Raw genomic sequence first — 19165 nt, forward strand, 5'->3', positions numbered from 1 at the left:
AGCGAGTGGTTGAGGCAGGACTGACGTGTCTGGGGGCTGCCTTTGACCCTGGACTCACTCTTCTGAGTAAAGAGGGAACTTGCCTCCTTTCACTTTCCTTTTACGAAACATTTAAATACATGTAAGAGTAAAGACAATAGCAGAAGGATTCCCCATATTCACAGCACTTGGATTTAAGTATTGTAAATACTTTGTTATACTGAATTCTTATTCATTGATCAATTGCTGAAAATTTATAAAGCGAATCCCAGATATTTTATGTCATGAATGACCACCCCAAATTATCATGAGGTGTGTTTTATAGAGAATGAGGGCTTGTTTTTAAGATTAAAAACAAGCACATTGTTATCACAACTGTCGAAGTTAGTCATTTTTTTTAGTTATCATGTAATACTGTCTATATTCAGATTTCTCCAGTTGTTTCCAAACTTTTTTTTTTTTTTTTTTTTTAACATTTGGAGTGTTAAGTTCAGCTTTCAGTAGGGTCCATACATTGCATTTGGTTGTTTCGTCTTTTAAGTCTTTCTTAGCTTAGAACGCCCCTGACCTGTGGAGTGTCCCACCTTCTGGGTGTGTGTGAGTGCTCACTGGAGTGGAGTTTACCCTGGTCCTCCCTCCCTGGATGATAAACTAGGAGTTAGACATAAATGCTGGGTGGGTCCAGGTTCAGATGGGTCCACAAGAACAATCTATGCACTGCTGCTTTCCCTCATGGTGGGTAGTGTGCCCTGGACGGGAAAGGCGGTGGGGAAGTGGATTCTAGATCTGGGTGCTGACGGTGCTTGCTACTCCCAAGCTTCGGGTGCCTCTAGGCATGGTGACGCCGGATTTCTCGCCTTGCCGAGGGCTGGACGGGGTGGGAGCCTGACCAGTAACTCTCACCGGTGACGAGTGAGTGGGAAGGTGTTGTGAGGAGAATGATTGGCCGGGTCTGGGAGAGAAATAGAAGTGGCCACAGAGAAGGGGAGTGGACAGGGAAGGAACGGTCAAAGGCTGGGGCAGAGCGAGGCCAGGGCAGGGCAGAACCGGTCCCTGTACACCTCCTCTGAGCCAGGATGCTGGCCCCGCACTAGGCTCACTTGTCCCAACCCAAGCCCAGTTCCTCTGCCACCTGGCCCTCCCTCCCAGTGCATCCCAGCTCTCTCAACAGCAGGTGCATCCCCAGCCGTTCAGTGCAAACATCTTAGAATCACCCCTCAACCTTCCCTTCTACCACATTCAGCCCGACAGCCAGCCCTGTGCTCCCCACCTTCAGCATCACCCTGAACCTGACCCCTCTTCCACACGACCACCACCACCGAGCCCAGGTCCCCCCTCTCCTGGCTGATTGCAGCAGCCCGCTCCCTGTGGCCAGCCTCCACCCGAGCCTGCTGACGTCATTCTCTACGCAGCAGCCGAAGCCACCCTCTCAGTGGGTCCCCAGCTCTCAGCACTGGAAACACACCCGTGAACAAAACGAGTCCCGTATCTGGGAAAGGCTCCCTTCTAGCAGGTCACATTTCAATTAGATCACGGCAGCTTCATGCTAAACTTCAGAGACTTCTGGGAGACATCCTCTGGGCCATGTGTGAAAGATCAGCCCTCCCCCCAGACCCTGTCCCCCAGCCCTTCCCCTTCCTGCTGCCCTCACAGCACTTGTAGCCGTCCAGCTACCACGTTATGTACATCTATGTGCTGTTTGCTTCTTCACTGCCTGTCTCCCCTGCTAGAGTGTGCTTGTTCACTGCCACGTCCAGGCCCCTGCACTGGTGCTGGGCATCTGGTGGACTCTGCCTCGATATATTTTTTTTAATGTTTTTTATTGTGGTAAAAGTCACAATATAAAACACACTACTTTAACCGTATTTAACTGTACAGTTCAGTGGCACTAAGTACATTCACGTTGTTGTGCAACTCTCACCGTCGTCCATCTCCCCAATTTTTCACCTTCCTCAACTGAACTCTGTCCCCATGAAACACTAACTCCCCATTCTCCCTCCCCAACGCCCCCCTACCCTCCAGCCCCTGCCATCTACCAACATACTGCCTCGATATTTGATTACTGGGTGAACAAGGAGGGACTGGAAATCGGGTGGCACAGGCGTCAGGGCTCAGTGATTTCTGAGCTGCTCTCTTGGAAGGGAATTGTGAGAAGCCAGAGTATCGGGGCACCAGAGTGGGGGGGTGGAGGTGGGGTTCTAGACCCTTCCTTTCCCTGTCCTCCCACCTCAGGGTTTTGATTGAGGGTGGGAAGCAGAGGGCTTCAACCTGGCTTTTATAAGCGTCACTCAGGACAGTCGTACTTTTTGATGTTTTGCCTGGTCCTGAAAGTGAGACCCAGTAATTGGCAGCCGAGTATTGGCTCCACTTAGTGGAAAAAGCTGCTTTTCTGCTCCTAATGTTACCACTCCCTGTGCATAATGTAAACGCCTGTAGCATTCATACCGGCGGCTCTCGGTCCAGTTCTGTCTCAGCGCCAGTTACCCGGTTCCTGTCTCCTTCACTGCAGGGTGTACGTCGGGATAGGAGCAGGCAAGTGTTTTCACGGCCCCTCATCACCCTGACCTGCCGTCTCAAGGCTCAGAGAGAAAGGTTACAACGTGGCAGCGTTAACTCTTTAAGACTTGAGCTCCAAGAACACAGCAAGCAGGTCAAGTCCATTCCCTCCGTGCCCTGCCAAGGGCAAAGCCTGCCTAGAAACAGGCGCTTCCGCTGGGCTGGGAGGACGTGATGGAGATGCTGCAGGGTTCAGAGGAGCTGGCTTCTTGCGTGGCCAGCTTGTAGCAGGTCCGTCTCTCTCAGAGGTCCTGCAGGGCTTCCCAAACTTCCCTGCGTTCTCTGAGAGGCCCTGCAGGGCCTCCCAAACTTCCCTGCGTTCTAAGGAGCCTTTTTAGGCATTGTTTTTCTAATCATCCTATGAAATGTTAATAGCCCTATAGATACACTGTGCATCTGTTTATAGGCTTCTCGCCTCAGCGTCATTCAATGACCTGGGCACCTAAGTGGGAAAAGCAGCTGCTTGGATGCCTGGGATGTGGACTGAAATGTTGCAGGTACAGCTGGGTCCCTAGTTCAGTGTCATGGAAAGGAAGTACTGAAATCTGGTTGTGGCCAAAAGGTATATGCTGGGGAATTAACTAGAAATAATGCAGAACAAAATACAGGTAAGTGCCCAACTGCGTGGAGCACAGATAGAGGCAGGAAGTTAGGAAGCCCTGTGTCTGGGTGGCCTGGGACCTGCGGTTTCGTGGAAATATGGGCATGTGTTGAGCCTGGAAGGATGGGTAAGGCGAGGTAGGGAAAACAGGCATGAGGAAAAGAGAGGAAGTGATGAGCATGGTCCACGGGGTATAGCTAGGCAGGGAGGAACGACTTTACCCGTGTTTGGAGCCGTTTATGGGGATGTGAGTCGGTTGGTAAGGCTGGGAGTCTCCACAATAGACCTGCTAGGCAGACGGGGACCGGTTGGCAGCTGGTCTCGCATCAGAAGTCCCGGATTCTGTATCGAGCACCATAGTGTGAAAGTGCGTTTGCTCATTGAACTCCATCCTCTTTTCAGGGTCTCCGTGGGCTCCCTCGGGGCTGGCGAGGTCAGAGCTGGCCCCAAACCTCCCTGTTGATTCGGCTCCACTAACCGTTCAAGTTCATGTTTTTATCCCCACTTTTGAACATGGCCCAGAGAGTGCAGAGACCAAGGCCAGGGCAGGGCGTGTTCCTCCCCGGGGGTGTAGGAGGGGGCGGTCTCACGTCAAACCCCAGAAACTTTCTTCGATTTTGCATTTTGGAAGCTTTTGAGGTAGAGGGGTTTCATGTTTAACCTAAATTATTATCAGCTAAATTATTATCAAAACTATTATGAGTACATAATTATAGATACTTAGCTTATAGATTACATATAATTATGCATGTGATTATGTAATTATTAAAGTTAGATCAAGTTGATTATAAAAATACCATTTTCCTTGGTCACATGTCGCCCGCATCTGCAACGCGGGGAATTCTGGCTGTTTGAACAGCGAACTCCGATCATCAGTCTGGATTCCGAGGCCTTTTCTGCAGGAACTTTGCCCCCTTCTGTTATTAGAATTCTCAGCACTTCTTCCAGAAAGGGCTGGAGAGAGGAGAGGAATGTCATTCGTGGCAGGTGCGAGCAGGAAGCGGGGGGAGAGGTTTGGTGGAGGAGGAGGGGCCCTCAGCCCTCCACCCACGTGGGCTGCAGAGGATTCGGCGGTGGGCTTGGAGGATCGTTGGGTTTCCAGGGCGCGTGTCGACCCCTGGGACCCAGCACAGAAGGAGCCGGGTCTCACAGCTGCTCAGCATCTGGACTGCAGTGAAAGGAGGGACGTCAGAGCTGAGGACAGGGACATCTGGGGGTGACAGCAGGGCCGCCCAGAAGTCGGCACCCGCCCGTGTGCTGCTCGTTCTTTCCTGGCTGTACTCTCTGTCCCTTCATTATTTCTTCTGTCGTTATTGCTGTACTATCCTTGGTGGTCATGGTATTGAGGGGAAGAAAAGCACTGGTTCTAGGGCGGGCAAGCGTTACATGCTTTAATCACTTTAGCAGATTGAACCTTCACAGCAGCCTTTGATTTGGGCATCTTCCTCTCCCAGAGAAGGGCTGCCCAAGGTCAAGGGTGTGACCCTTGTACTCTGAACATCCTCTGATCTCTTCCCTCCCTAAATGCTCTTTCTGTCCCCTCCGCCATATAATCATGGCTTTTGGTGTCCTCGTGGACCCTCTGAATCCCCCTGTCTGGGTTTAGGGCCCAGCACTCCCACCTCCTAGCGGTGGGAGCTGGACCGGCTCCCTGGCCTCAGTGTTTCCATGCCGTCAGCTGTGAAATGGGGACAGTGATGTGTGAGCTGACTCAGCGAATGTTAGTTGTTACCATTTCCTCCTTCTTTACAAATATGAACCAGGTGCCTCTCCCCTCTCCCCCCACTTTCCCTTTTGTCCATCTACTTCTTTTTTCCTATCTGTAATCGAGCTGCACAGCGCAATAGCAAATCGAACAAAAACAAACCTGTCCTTCGGCCCGTGTGCTCTTACAGCCCCCTGGGTTTGGTCCTTCCATCAGCCCCTGAAATTGGAGGCAGCAGATTGGGATTTTACAGTCACTTCCTGTGCTTCACAACCCTCCCTGGCCATTACCTCGCCGGCCCCACCTGTCTCCAAGTGGAGTTTGCCAAACAGGCGTCAGTAACTGGCCAGAGCCAGGCATGGCCCCAGATCGCAGGGTCCAGCGGTGGCCGAGCTTCGGGAAGACGCCTGCGCCTGCGCTGGGCTCCCGCCAGCGCCTCCGGCCACCCTGCCCTCGGGGAGTAGCAAAAATAAAGACTGCAAAATCTAGCAAACTGAACATCTTTAAATGGGACAAGAGGCTTCAAAATTGCTGCGTTATACGGAAGAAACCTTGGCCGCAGATCTCGTCTGTAACGAGTGTTTGACAGCCACCGGGGCCCTGCTGGCTCTGCCCACACCTCTGGTGAGAATGGGGTGAGCAGGGTGTCCCCTCTCTCCTACAAGGCCCAGGGATTAATGGACAGGTTGAGATCGCGGTGGGCGGGAGGACCGTGATGATATGAGGCGTCAGCTCCTACCAGGGCCTCGGGAGGGGAGGGCAGGGGAGGGACGAGGGAGGCGCTCCTTTCGGTGATGAGGCGATGCGACCCTGGGGCCCAGAGGTCCTCCCTCTTGAACTAGGATTTCACTTCTGTGTGCAGCAGCCCCTCCCTTTCCCTCCTGTATCCCCTGCCTCTGCTCTAGCTTCTGCTTTGAACAAATACTGACATTTCCATTTAGAGCTTTTTGGAAGGCAATTTAGAAATATATGTAAAATTTTAAAGTATGCATACTCTTATTATGCATACCATATTTTTATGGTTTTTATGGAATTATGCATACCATAATTCTACTTTTTGGTATACCTATATTGGAGAAATACTTTCACAATTTTTTTTAAACATTCATTTTCAAGGATGTTTACCACAGTATTTGTAACAATAAAAAACAAGGGGAAGAAGTGCTAATTGATGGCAGAATGGCTGAATAAATCATACTATAACTGTAGCAGGACCTGCCACGCAGCTAGTTACCCCTCATGACATTGCCATTCTGACTATTTTTGACCTAGAAAATGGCGGTTTCGTAGAGTGAGAGATATCCCTGTGCCTCTATTTCTTCATCTTTAAAATGGGGACAATCATCGTGCCTCTCACAGGGCTAATGTGAGGATTTACTGCCATACCGTGTGGCCAAGGCTGTGGCCCACGGCCAGAGCCCGGTAACTATTTGCTGATACTTCTGTGTATCTGTGTTAACATGGAGAGAGCCCAAAATACACCATTTGGAGAAAATAGCTATACGTATATGTTTTCAAATATCGATGAAGTATGAACCCATTCATGGGGGGAAAACACGTGTGTGTGTGTGTGTGTGTGTGTGTGTGTGTGTGTGAACTCCGACGAACAGGACGAGAAAGCCACTCTCCAAGCCGTTCCTAATGGCTAACCCTGGAGAAGGGAGCTGGGATTGGGGGAGGGTGGGGCACAGGCAGAGGACGTGCCCCGCAGAGTTCACCCAGAGGAGCAGAGCTGCTGGCAGACGCACACACCTGTAAAGGGAGCGGCCCTTCGTCGTGTGTGGGGCCGTTTTGGCTGGCCCGGGAGGGCTCTCGTCTCTGCAGCTCCTGCTGGAGCTTGAAGTCCCAGGGAGAGTCGTCAGGAAGGGGTGATGGATGAAAATGGATGGATGATTAAGAGGTCAGGACCCCCAAAAGGAGTATCCGCAGCCCCGTGAGGACACACCGAAACCTCTGTGGGTTCCTGCTGCACCTGGCGTGGGTGACGTGGGTGACCTGGGTGGCCTGGGGTCCTGCAGCAGCCGGGCCCTCCCAGGAGCAGACACAGCCAGGCCCAGGACTCAGAGGGGCTGGAGGGGCTGGAGCTGTTGCAGGTCTAGCTTCTGCTTCATACCGAGGAGGTGAATCAGCACGTCAGCCGCGATGCGTGTGACCTGCAAAACCCGTCAGACCTCCCAAGAGTGTCCCTTGTGGTCCCTTAACTGGAAACAAACAAGAAAGAGGATTCTGCCGGGCACGCCGCAGGGCCATCGAGGGGAATTACACGTTTTCCTCTAAATACTTCTGGATTAATTGAACTGTTTTACATTGTGACTATAAATGTAAATACTGCTTGTGAATTAAAAAAAAAAGAAACCTTGGTGAAAAAAAAGGGGGAAAAAAGGAAAGAAAACTCTTTTATCCAGTGAGATTCGGTGTTCAGTTGTGTAGCTAACAGGCTGTTGAGATGAGGGAGAAATCAGGCGTCTCTGCACTGTCACCACCTGGTCCCGCTGCCATCACCTCTCACTGGGCTGCTGCAGTCACCCCCTGACGGGCCTCCGTGCTTCTGATCTGTTCCCACTTCAGCCAGAGTGACCATTTCAAAATGCAAATTAGGTGCTACTGTGGCCTCTTTAAAAATGTTCCAGTGACTTCTCATTGCCTTTATTGTGAAATCGTAAATCATAAGTGCTTACTCTGGTGCTGAAGTCGCTGTAACTCTCTCTCTCTCTCTCTCTCTCTCTCTCTCTCTCTCTCTCTCTCTCTCTCTGTCTCTCCCCTCCCCCGGTCACAGAGCCAGGACTGCTACAGAATTAGTGTGTATAATAGTAGTAAGAAGCTTACTGATCCCCTACTATGTGCAGCGTCATGCTAGGTGCCTTGACTACATGACCTGATTTAATACCCACAGCATCTCTAGAAGCTTTTCCTATCTTTTTTTTTTTTTTTTTTTTTTTGTGGTACGCGGGCCTCTCACTGCTGTGGCCTCTCCCGTTGCGGAGCACAGGCTCCGGACGTGCAGGCTCAGCGGCCATGGCTCACGGGCCCAGCCGCTCCGCGGCATGTGGGATCTTCCCAGACCGGGGCACGAACCCGCGTCCCCTGCATCGGCAGGCGGACTCCCAACCACTGCGCCACCAGGGAAGCCCTGCTTTTCCTATCTTTATTCACAGACGAGGATGCGGAGATTTAGGGGACATTGAGAAACAGACCAGAAGTCTTACAACCGTTGCGTGGCAGCCGCAGGCCTGGAGCCTGACTGGGTCTGACCCCAAGTCCATGAGCATGGTATTCAGCAGCCGTCCATCCTGTGACGAGCCTCTGCTCTCCTGGCCACACCACCTCTTGAGGGCGCGACTGCCTTCCCTCTGGGCTGCAGGCTCCGGGAGGGTGGGAGCCCGGGAGCAGCTGTGGGTTCGCTACTATACCTCCAGCCCCTCCCATCCTGCTTGCACACATCAGGTCACCAAACAGTGTTTGCTGGAAGCGTAGATGTGCTGGCACAGTGCTGGGTTCTGGAGTGATGGCTGGGGTCAGGGTGTACCAAGCAAGGTGATCTGTGCCTGGCGGGGCCTGTGGTCAGTAGGGGCCGGGGTGTCATCTCACTGTGACACAAGCTGTGATAAGTGCCACGAAGGGCGCTGGGGAAAGTGGAAGGGGGGCCCGGCCTGCCCTGGGCAGGGAGCAGCGTGGCACAGCGAGGCATTCAGGAGGTGTTTGCGGGATGCGTCACAGGGAACGACAGTTCAGCCTGATCTCGCTGCTTCCACGCGCCTCTGCTCAGGGCTTCTCTGGGCTCCGTGGCCAGTAATGGGATAGGTGGGTACCGCCCACCCGTCTCTTGGAACAAATCAGTGCAGCAGTAGAAGCATCTTCCTACACGGTGGGAACTGTCCCGCCGGCCGGGCTGCCCTGCGCCCTCCCCTCCCTGATGGCCACCTCTAGGTCCCACCAGTGTCGCTGCCCGTGGGACAGCTGCCTGGGGGCTAGGAATAGGCAGACTCTTCAGTGTCAAGTAAGGGGTGTGTTCTGGTTCGGTTCTGATGACACTGGTAGATGCTGAAGCCTGGGTTTGTTGGGAGCTTGGCATGTACATTGCACAGAGTGCCTGTTGCGTGTCATGCCCGTTGCTTCTCACAAAAGCCAGTGAGGCCGCCCCTCCAAAGATGAGGAGGCTGCAGTGCCATGCGGTCCATCTGTCCACAGCCCCACAGTGCTCGCGTTTAGAAACTAGACTGTAGCGCCTTCTGGAGAGTTCTGGCTCCAGTCCCTAAGCACAGTCTCCAGCTCAAGGAGAGAGGTTTCCAAGGGCAGCCGCCCAAGCCTTTCACACGTGACACTTGGCTGGAGTCAAGACCACACCTGCTGGGCTGTGTGCGTGTGTGTAGGGGCGGGTGATGAGTGAGTCCTCTGCCTAACATGCACCCCTCTAAGTGGTGATACAAAGGGGTGTGTCCTTCGCAGAGGGCTCACCCACCTACCCACGCATCTGCTGAACAGGCTTAGCTCTAAAATTCCTTTTCAAAGTCACTCTGTAGCTGTAGATCTGATCGCCAAGTTTCGGCTGGTTTTCTGGACAACTTCCACCATAAAGGTTTGTCCTGAGGCCCGTGGGTTGGATGTTGGTGACCTAGGTTAGAAGTATCACTGAAGCATAAAGGCAAGTTGGTCATTGTTGCCCAAAAAAGGACTTTCCTATTTCACAAGCTCCTACAAGAGTGTTTTAATAGTTGCGTTGAGGCCCGCAAGGTAACGGACCTAATTTATCCTTGCCCTTCAGGTGCTGATGTTTCACCGCAGTGCTGCATTATTCCTCGTGCACTCCAGTGTCGTAAATGGGAGAGAAAAATTGGGCATTTAGTTCTTTGATGGAGTTTATAAGTATCCCAATTAGTCATTTCCAAGGACGTTAAGAATTCTGTACATCACCTCACACTGCCTTTCAGGGCTCTGGAAACACAAGGGCGTGGATTCTTGATGGATTCAGGCTTTCTGATTTATTTTTTCCCAAGGTACTTAATCAGGGAATGCAAGTCATTTGCCTTCTCGAAGCTTCCTCTCCTCCCCTGGAGACTCGTGGAGTTTTCTCGATCTTTTTTTCCTTCTGCTTCGAAACCCCTTCAAGAACTGGGGTCTGGGCCGAAATGGTCCAGAACCTGACCCCTCAAAGTTGCTTTCCGTTCCAGCCAGGGCGGCAGAGCCTTGCTGCCACCTGGCCCAGCAGACCAGACCCCTAGTCATAGAGGGTGCGTGAAATAAAGGTCCGTCTGTTGTGGTGGTTTGTTCCAGAGCTGGTGATGCTGCTGGAATGGTGGTCGGGCACGGAGTGCATCATCCACACGGACCCCCGGGCCTACCCCAAGTACGGGAAGGAAAACGCCATCGTTGTTCTGAACCACAAGTTTGAGATCGACTTTCTCTGCGGTTGGAGCCTGGCCGAGCGCTTCGGGGTCTTAGGGGTAAGTCGGACGTGCATTTCCCATCTCACACGTCTCTCTCCTTCAACCCTGTAACTTGTCTTTTCGCTCTCGGTCGTTCAGAGTTTGCAGCAGCATCAACAGACTTGTTGAAATGTTCTTAACCAACTGCTTTTCCTCCTTGCTCAGAATCAAGTGAACATCTGCTTATGAGTAAGGATCGTGTTTATTCAGCAGTTATGATGCACTGGGCATTTGACGTGCGATTAATGTATTTAATCCTTACAGAAACATTTGGGAGTCAGGAACTGACACCTGTCCTTTTTGAAAAGCTGCGGTTAAATACCCTGCCAGTGGTCGCACAGCTGTTACGCAGGTTTGCATTTGAACTTGTCCAGCATCGTATTCTTAATCTCTGTGCTCTGCTCCCTCCCTGGCTGACGGGCAGAATTCACCTCTGAATGTTCATCCTCATGGACGTGAGAAAGCTGAGTGCCTAGGCGACAGCGTTTGACCTGCAGAATTCAGAATAAATACAAAATCCTGTTTTTCTCCAACTAGTTTGACTTCTTGCATACCTTTGGGACTGGGACTCCCCAGTTGACTTTTGTCATGGTTAACACATTGAGCTGTGCTGGTTGAGCCCGGAGCAAGTACCAGAGTCCTCGGGCTCAGGTATCCCGACAGGAATCACGGCGTGGACCAGCCCGGGGCTGGGAAAGTCGGAGACCCCTCGTACCGGAACCTGGAGATCCTGTGTTGCCCCCGGGAACGGTCCCCCGCAGACAGGCGGGGCCCGCGCACGTCGCACTTGCTTTTGGTGGCCCATGTAGACAGAATCATAGTGTGTAGAAGGTAGGAGTTTGAAGACCAGGCAGAGTAGATGTGACAAGAGTCCTGGGTCAGATTCCCTGGGGATGGTCTCAGTGTGTCCAGTCCCAGACGTGCCTGGGAGTCCCAGAGTTGGAAACGGAACTTTGGGTCCTGCTGGCCTCTGCCTGTTGGGAAGAGCCTTGGCTAAGAGACTAAATAGCCTTGGGACACATTTTGTATTTGCTTTTTTAAACTTTTTTTTAAAATTTATTTATTCATTTATTTATTTTGGCTGCATTGGGTCTTTGTTGCTGCACGCGGGCTTTCTCTAGTTGTGGCAAGTGGAGGCTGCTCTTCATTGCGGTCCGCGGGCTTCTCATTGCGGTGGCTTCTCTTGTTGCGGAGCATGGGCTCCAGGCGTGCGGGCTTCTGCAGTTGTGGCTCATGGGCTCAGTAGTTGTGGCTCACAGGCTCTAGAGCGCAGGCTCAGTAGCTGTGGCACACAGGCCCAGTTGCTCGTGGCATGTGGGATCCTCCCGGACCAGGGCTCGAACCTGTGTCCCCTGCATTGGCAGGCAGATTCTTAACCACTACGCCACCAGGGAAGCCCCCATCTCCTTTTTTTATTTTTTTGCGGTACGCAGGCCTCTCACTGTTGTGGCCTCTCCCATTGCGGAGCACAGGCTCCTGACGCGCAGGCTCAGCGGCCATGGCTCACGGGCCCAGCCGCTCCGCGGCATGTGGGATCCTCCGGGACCGGGGCACAAACCCGTAGCCCCTGCATCGGCAGGCGGACTCTCAACCACTGCGCCATCAGGGAAGCCCCCATCTCTTTTTTTTAAGTAACACATGTTGAGATCCTTCTGGAGTCTGAGGAGTTTGGTTTTTAGAGAAGAAGAGTTATAAAGAAGGTTCCTGATGGGGCATTTTTCATCTTAACGTGTAACAACCCAAGAGGAAGTGAGTTGAAATTGAAGCAAGTGAAATTTGCAGAAATCCTTGAGAGGAGGGTTATTAAATGTGAAATTGGATTTGTGGAGAAAGTGATGGGATTCTTTTACAAAGAAAAAAGGGGGAGGGTTTTTAGTCTTTTATAAGCTTTTACCCTGTGTGGTCATTCTGGTGGCCTGTCCCCCAGGCTCTGGTCCCCTCGGAGCTGGCCTTGCCCGGCATGGGCCGGGCACCAAAGGCTCTGGTTATGGTCTTTAAGGGGTTCACTGACTCATTCCTCCTTGGGGTGAGTGTGACCAGTGGACAGGCCAAGGCGTGCAATGCAAAGGGTCACGGCTTCCGAAGCTTCGAGTCTGTTTACTGTTCTCTCTGCCCCACTAAAATACGCACGTCCTCCTTCACAGTGGCCCCGAAAGGTCACCTGAGATCACGTTTGTTGGGTCTTTGAGCAGTATCAGGGCCTGGTAAGCGCTCCATAGCAGCAGCTGTTCTTGTCCATTTTTATCTGCTGGGTACGTGTGGCCTGGCAGTTACCCCGGAGGCCAACTGGGATGTTCTCTTCGGGTCTTTAAAGAAGCCCTATGTGTTAGTTATCTACAGCAGGTGACAAGCCCCAAACGTAGTGGCTCAAAACAAACTCGAGTTATCACCGGTTGTGTGGTCTGAGATCAAAGCTCAGCTCCGCGGGGCTCCTGGCAGGGGTCCCTCCGAGGCTGGATGGTGGCCTCATCTGAAGGCCGGCCGCGCAGTGATCTGCCTCCAGGCTCACCCCTGTCTGTTGCCAGCCTGATTCTCGCGCCTGGGCCTCTGCTTGGGTGTCAGCTGGTCCCCACGGGGAGCCATGCAAGAGTGAGTGGGAGAAAAAAGCACCTGAAGCAGAAGCCACGGCCTTGTTGCATCTGAAACTTCTGCTGTATTCCATTTGTTGGAGATGAGTTGAGGAGCCCACCCCGTACTCCGGGAAGCAGGGAGGTACCAAGAGGAGAGGCCAGCGTGGAGGCTGCCTGCCACCCACAGCATGACGTTTAGCCTCACACCTCACGTTTCCATTTAGTTGACAATTATTTAGGGGATCCATCACAGCTCCGCCTGAAAATAGATCGAATTCCTGTCGCATGTCTGCGTACATCGAGGTGCAGAGGAGAATGGAATTCTTATTCCTAAGCAGAGGGCGCTCACGAACTCCCTAGTGCCTTCTGGGCACGAGGCCTCAGTTGATGACGAGGGCAGCTGATGCATCTTCAAAATACTTACCCAGCAAGCGTGTTGGGTGTATTTTCTGTGGAAGACACCGCTCTGGGTGCTGTGGAGATACAAGGACAGACTGAAAGGTCCAGCCGTTGCTCTCAGTGACTTTCTAACATATAGAGAGAGGCAACGAAGGGGCATATAAGCCGGTCACACAACACAGGGCTTGAACAATAATGGGAGGTGGGGCACACGTCCATTGGGGGCACCCTGTGCGTGTCCACAGACCACTCAGCCATACAGCAGCTTCCTGGGGGTCCTTTGCTTGCTGGGGAGGGCCCAGAGGTCCCGGCTAGGAGCTGGGGCCACCGTGGTCAAGGCAGAATACGGGGGGGCGAGTTTTGGTGTCTGGGGCAGCTCTGTTTATACCAGCCTGTGGGGAAGGACTTCAGTATTTCAGCAGCTGGAGAATGACGTTTCAGTGCTGTTAGCACACTGACTGCTGCACCCAGCGATGCAGAAATTTCCCAGAAGGCGTTGACACAGGGCTGAGGCCTTGAAGAACGGGGGTGGTTTTAGGAGGGGATGAGAGAGAGGTGTAGGTAAAGGGAGAATTATGAGGCGAGGGACAGGGGTGCCTGGAGGGAGATCATGAGTGATGTGGCCACCCAGCGAGGATGTGGCCAGCTGCCGTGGTCCTGGGCTCTGCTGACCAGTTCTTCTCCATCTGCCAAGCGTACATTTCAGCCCTCCCACTGCCTCGTTCGCTGGCTGCCACCTCAGGGTCACCGTGGGGTGCTTTTGGACTTATTAACCCGAATCAGAAAGAAGGTGTCATGAAACCCAAGAAAATCAAGAACTGAACCCAAGCCTGTCAATGTTCGGTTTGATTTCGCCAGGCTGCTTCTGGTTATGAACAGGCAATGGGGTTCTTTCTGTGCGAGGTCACACATATCTAAAAACCAGCATTTCTTAAAGTTTGATTATACAAGGACCAGTTTTCTAACTACAGATTCCTGAAAGGAATGTCGATGCAGACTTGTTTACAAAGGCTGCACGAATGTTATTTCCTATAAACCTCCCATCAATGATCACGTTCTCCCAAATTGTAGGTTTCCTGTGTTTTATTTTCAAACGTGTAAAACTACCCAATAAAGTGGATGCCCTGAAAAATGAATGTGTGCTCAGGTCTCCAGAACAGATCTTTCTGTTTCCCTCTGAGGATAGCAGGGGAGAGACAGACGTGTAGGCAAAACTCCCAAGTGGTTTCGAGACCCACACGTGTGACTTGTACCCTGGCTCCTGCGTTTACCAGCTCTGGGACCGTGGGGAGGTTATCTGACTTTTCTGAGCCTCAGTTAACCGTTCTCATTTCGTGCTGTTTAAGGGTTTCGTGAATATAAGTAAAATACCTCATCAATCGCCTAGCACAAAGTAGGCGTGCCCTAATTGTTAGCTCCTTCCACCCTAATTCGTTTCCCTTCATTCAGTGTTTTCTCATGAAAAGTAGGATAAAGTGTAGAGGGTGGAAGAGAGATGGAATGTTTTCAAAATGCCATTTGACCAGCGGTTCTGGCACTGGATCCCGTGCGGCTGAAATCCCCCATCACTTTTACGAACTGCGAGGTATCGTGGCATTTGTTTACCTTCATCCCGGCTTCTTCATAGGTGCCTGTCAGGCTCTCTCTTTGGCTACAGAGAGATTAGAAGTTTCTAGATGTGGAGAAGTGGTGTTTTCCTTACCAGTGGCTACACCTGCAGCCATGGTTTTGTCAGCCCCGTTAAGTTGGGTTCCGGCATCCTCAGGTGGGTCTGCAGGGGACTCCTGCACCTCCCACTCCCACCCCGGTTAATCGGTTAACGGTTAATCCGCAGCTCTGTCGGCATTGCTGCCAGGCGCCGCCAGCTCGGGGAGGAAGCAGGGGGGCCGCCGTTTGCCTCTGTGTGTTCACCAGTTGGGCCAGGCAGGCTCTGGCATGTGACACAGGTAAGAACCCTGAGAGAATGGAGATGACGTGAAAGCCCTTACAATCCCGGGAGCTGGGAGAAGCGTTGGCCACGGAAAGGAGTCTCTGGAAGTACAGATGCATCTTGAGCTCATAACCAAGTGTATTCCTGGAAGTGGTAGCGCGCACTTTATTTTTAAGAGCGTAGCCCCAAGTTAGATGCGCCAAGTCTTCCTTTTATTGCACAAGATCCTCTGGCTTGCCTTTAACAAGCCGAAGTCGGATCACGCCGACCGGCGGTAAATCCAGGCTGGCTTGCAGCTGTGGTGCCGCTGGGCGTCCTCCCTCCTCTTCCTGCAACTTGGCAAAGGCCTGTGACGTTTGCTCTGGGAGCCGACTGTGCACCCATTGCCCCGTCCGCTGCTGCCTCTGTTACACCCGTCTGCCATCTGCCCAGGGGGCCCCGTGCCCCCGTGTTCCTGAGCTTCCGTTGACTGTTCCGCAAACACCCCCTGGCTGGAGGTACTGAGCACAGGGAAGCGACTCCATGATCTTCTGCCCCCTCCCTGGAAGGCTCTGTCTCCCTGTCTGCCCCGGCCCAGGCCCACCCAGGATGGACTCAGGCTGGCCTTTCAGATCAGAGGCCAGGCAGCACCACAAGATCCGTGCCCAGGAAGCGGGGCAGAGCATCCTGCCAGGAATTCCTCCGGAGCCCTGATCCCACAGACCACAGTCAGCTGTGACTTACTCTGAACCTAAGAGCTGCCTCGTTTGTCCCCAGATGCCCTTCTTTTTCACTCCACGTCTGCACTCTGGTCAAACCAAGAGCAGTTTGGGGCTTGGAAGCCCGTAAGCTGGGGTCCGGGGGAGACGTTATCGAGATCCAAAGAGCTGCAAGCATTTTGCTGGACTTTGACATGTGTGATGGTCTGTTTCCAGCAGATGAATTCTCACACTGCTTTTGCTCTGTGTTTGTTTTCTGCCTTTCCCCTGTGGCTGTGACTCATGGTGGGACAGTGTTCATTTTTCTTTGGGACTCTCTTGAGATTTTTCTGGTGGTTTAAGGTCCCCAGCATTTTCCTCCTTAGCATCAGAGAAGGGAGAAAGCAAGAGAAAGAAATTCAGTGTACGTGAGTTAGGTCACATGCGGTACCCTAGTTGGCACAGGTTGAGTCTCTCACCTTTCCTCTTTCTCTCTCTCTCTCTCTCACACACACACACCCCTCTGGTTTATTATTTTGAGCTCCAGTCTTTTCCTCTGTGTTTTACTATGGCCAGGGACTTATATCTCAGAGACATATTCTAATCTCATCTTTTCCTGCATCCATTTCTTTTGCTGGGAACCATATCTGTCCAATAACTTATCTGCAGAATTTAGTGGCAGAAGTAACACTGAAATTGCCAGATTTCTTTTTCTTTTTACAAATTTATTTATTTATTTATTTTTGGCTGCGTTGGGTCTTCGTTGCTGTGCGTGGGCTTCTCCCTAGTTGTGGAGAGCGGGAGCTACTCTTTGTTGCGGTGTGCGGGCTTCTCATTGCAGTGGCCTCTCTTGTTGGGGAGCGTGGGTTCTAGGTGCATGGGCTTCAGTAGTTGTGGCACGCGGGCTCAGTAATTGTGGCTCGTGGGCTCTAGAGTGCAGGCTCAGTAGTTGTGGTGCACGGGCTTAGTTGCTCCACAGCATGTGAGATCTTCCCGGACCGGGGATCGAACCCGTGACCCCTGCATTGGCAGGCAGATTCTTAACCCCTGCGCCACCAGCGAAGCCCAATTGCTAGATTTCTGTTTCTCTCTTCCCACTATACTTTGGACACCTGAAGGCCGTGGACAGTCCTAGCCATCTTTGTGTTCCCAGCACCAAGGAGGTTTTTGGCAAATACCTGCTGCACGACCAGAGTGGCTTTGAGGTTCAGGTTCACATATCACACGTCATGATGGTGGCTGAGCTGTTGGTTGACTTGCTGGTCCTCTATGGTGATGGGCCTACACAGCTTGGCTGGTCTCCACTAATCTTAAACATTTGCGACTGTGTTTTTAGCTCACAGTCAAGAAAAAGTTCAGAGTGTTAGAGTGTGGGTGCCGTAGCCTGTTTATTATTGAAGTCTCACCTGTTTTCAAAGTTCCACTTAAGATACCCCATTCGGGTATTTTATATATTTAGTGGAAATAAGTGACCTTGGGTGAACCCAACTGGTAACCATGATGGTGGACCTTCAGGAGGGAAGCCAGGAAGAGATATTTATGCAAACAACCCCTTGACCAGGTACCATCTTGCTGACTAGTCTCAGTCCCTACTCGTGTTCTCTGCTGGTCCCTGCAGAGTGGTTGGAGGAGGAGGGGACATTGTGGAAAGGTGACTGCAGAGGATGCCCTACTGTTCCCAGCTATCCTACAAACCCAGCATCAGCACTTAACATTTTCATCTTATCAGTTGGCATGTGGCCGTGTTGGAGAAAAACCTTAACTAGAAGTTCTGACTCTGCGCCTTTTTTTTTTTTTTTTTTTGCGGTACGCGGGCCTCTCACTGCTCTGGCCTCTCCCGTTGCGGAGCACAGGCTCCGGACGCGCAGGCTCAGCGGCCATGGCTCACGGGCCCAGCCGCTCCGCGGCATGTGGGATCCTCCCGGACCGGGGCACAAACCCGCGTCCCCCGCATCGGCAGGCGGACTCTCAACCACTGCGCCACCAGGGAAGCCCCTCTGCTCATTTTTTAACCACAGAGGCTGTAGAGCGGAGAGAGGTGAGGCGAGAGCCAGCTAATCTCAGGTTGGAATGCACCAGATCTTACTGCATCCTTAGAACAGGCTTTTGTAGCACCTTGTGGTCTCTGCCCAGGGGTCGACCAGTTGGCTGGAGGTGCTGAATTTGGGACTCCTGGGGGTGGCTGCTTCCCTGAGCAACTGGCTGGTCCTGAAAATGGTTGTGGGCTGCTTAATTAGATTGCTTGGGCAGCTGTGGTAAGACAATTCTCAATCTCTCTCTCTCTCTCTCTCACACACACACAGGCTAGAAAGTTTCATAAACTTTTCACCATAGGATGTGATAGGATGACAATGACTCCCTACAGCAGCTAGAAAGTGGCCAGGGGTACATTTCGGCCCCTGTAGTTGTGGATTGCTGTGCTGCCTGGGAACATTTTTTGTTTTTTAGATATGCTTGTGCCTAGATGGCTCTATTGATAAATCTAACTCATCAGTAAATCCTCTCAGATCTACCTTCAAAATTAATCTAGGATCAATGACACTGGTATATTTTCTTGTACGTTCTCTCTTAAAGGCACTACTACCATCCACACACAGAGACCTTTGCTTGACCTGGGGGAGTCATGGCATTGTTGGCATGTTAAGTTTCCTGGAGGACTGTATGCATATTTGAATAGTACGTTTCTAGTTTTTGGTCATAAATGAGTTAACTCCTGTAAATCTCCCAGCCCAGTGCCTATCACGGAGTGCTTTACTACGTGTAACTATTGTTATTACTACATTCTAAAGCTGGCTTAGGAAATGGGTTGAATTAAAAGGGACATTCCGCTGCTGTGGCTACTTTGTGGTAATAATAATAGCTACACATTACTGAACACCTGTGTGTCCTGTTCTCAGCTAGGAGCTTTGGTATATGTTTCCATGTGTTCCTAGATCTTTACAGCAACACTTTCAGCTAAGTATTACTTTGCTCATAAGAATACAGACAGGAAAGTTGAGGCTCACCATGTAAACATAATCAACAACAAGGCCTAGGCCTAATCATAACATCCAGAATTTGAAGGTTGAAAGATGGATTAATTCAGCATAAAAACAGAAATGGCTCCTCTGTTCCTTTTCCTCATTAAAAACAGATAGGCTGTTTTTGATCCAGGGACTCATGTTCCAGAAGCAAATGGTTGAAAATGTGCTGATGTCAACCGCTTCTTAAAAAGGGCGTTGTTAGAGGGACACCAGCAAAATAGTTTTCTGAAAAGTTCAGCGTGTTAGAGTGTGGGTGCCCTAGCCTGTTCGTTATTGAAGTCTTAGCTGTTTTCAAGGTTCCA

The 19165-nt window shown here is 51.7% G+C and overlaps 1 protein-coding gene across 16 annotated transcripts in view; it reads left to right on the top strand.

Annotated features, from left to right (window-relative positions):
• The window catches only part of LOC137204361 (E3 ubiquitin-protein ligase parkin), a 1432750-nt gene that overhangs the window by 1382423 nt on the left and 31162 nt on the right, over positions 1-19165 (top strand). For all 16 annotated transcript variants that reach the window (XR_010933571.1, XR_010933572.1, XR_010933575.1 and 13 more), the window contains one exon: positions 10113-10282. Coding sequence is in view for 11 of the 16 variants with exons in the window: in XM_067701593.1 (XP_067557694.1) it covers positions 10113-10282 (170 nt within the window). In the remaining 5 variants the exon portion in view is untranslated. The remainder of the gene's footprint in view (positions 1-10112; positions 10283-19165) is intronic.

Source organism: Pseudorca crassidens, chromosome 13, assembly GCF_039906515.1.
Source record: "Pseudorca crassidens isolate mPseCra1 chromosome 13, mPseCra1.hap1, whole genome shotgun sequence".
In the NCBI taxonomy this organism is placed as follows: Eukaryota; Metazoa; Chordata; class Mammalia; order Artiodactyla; family Delphinidae; genus Pseudorca; species Pseudorca crassidens.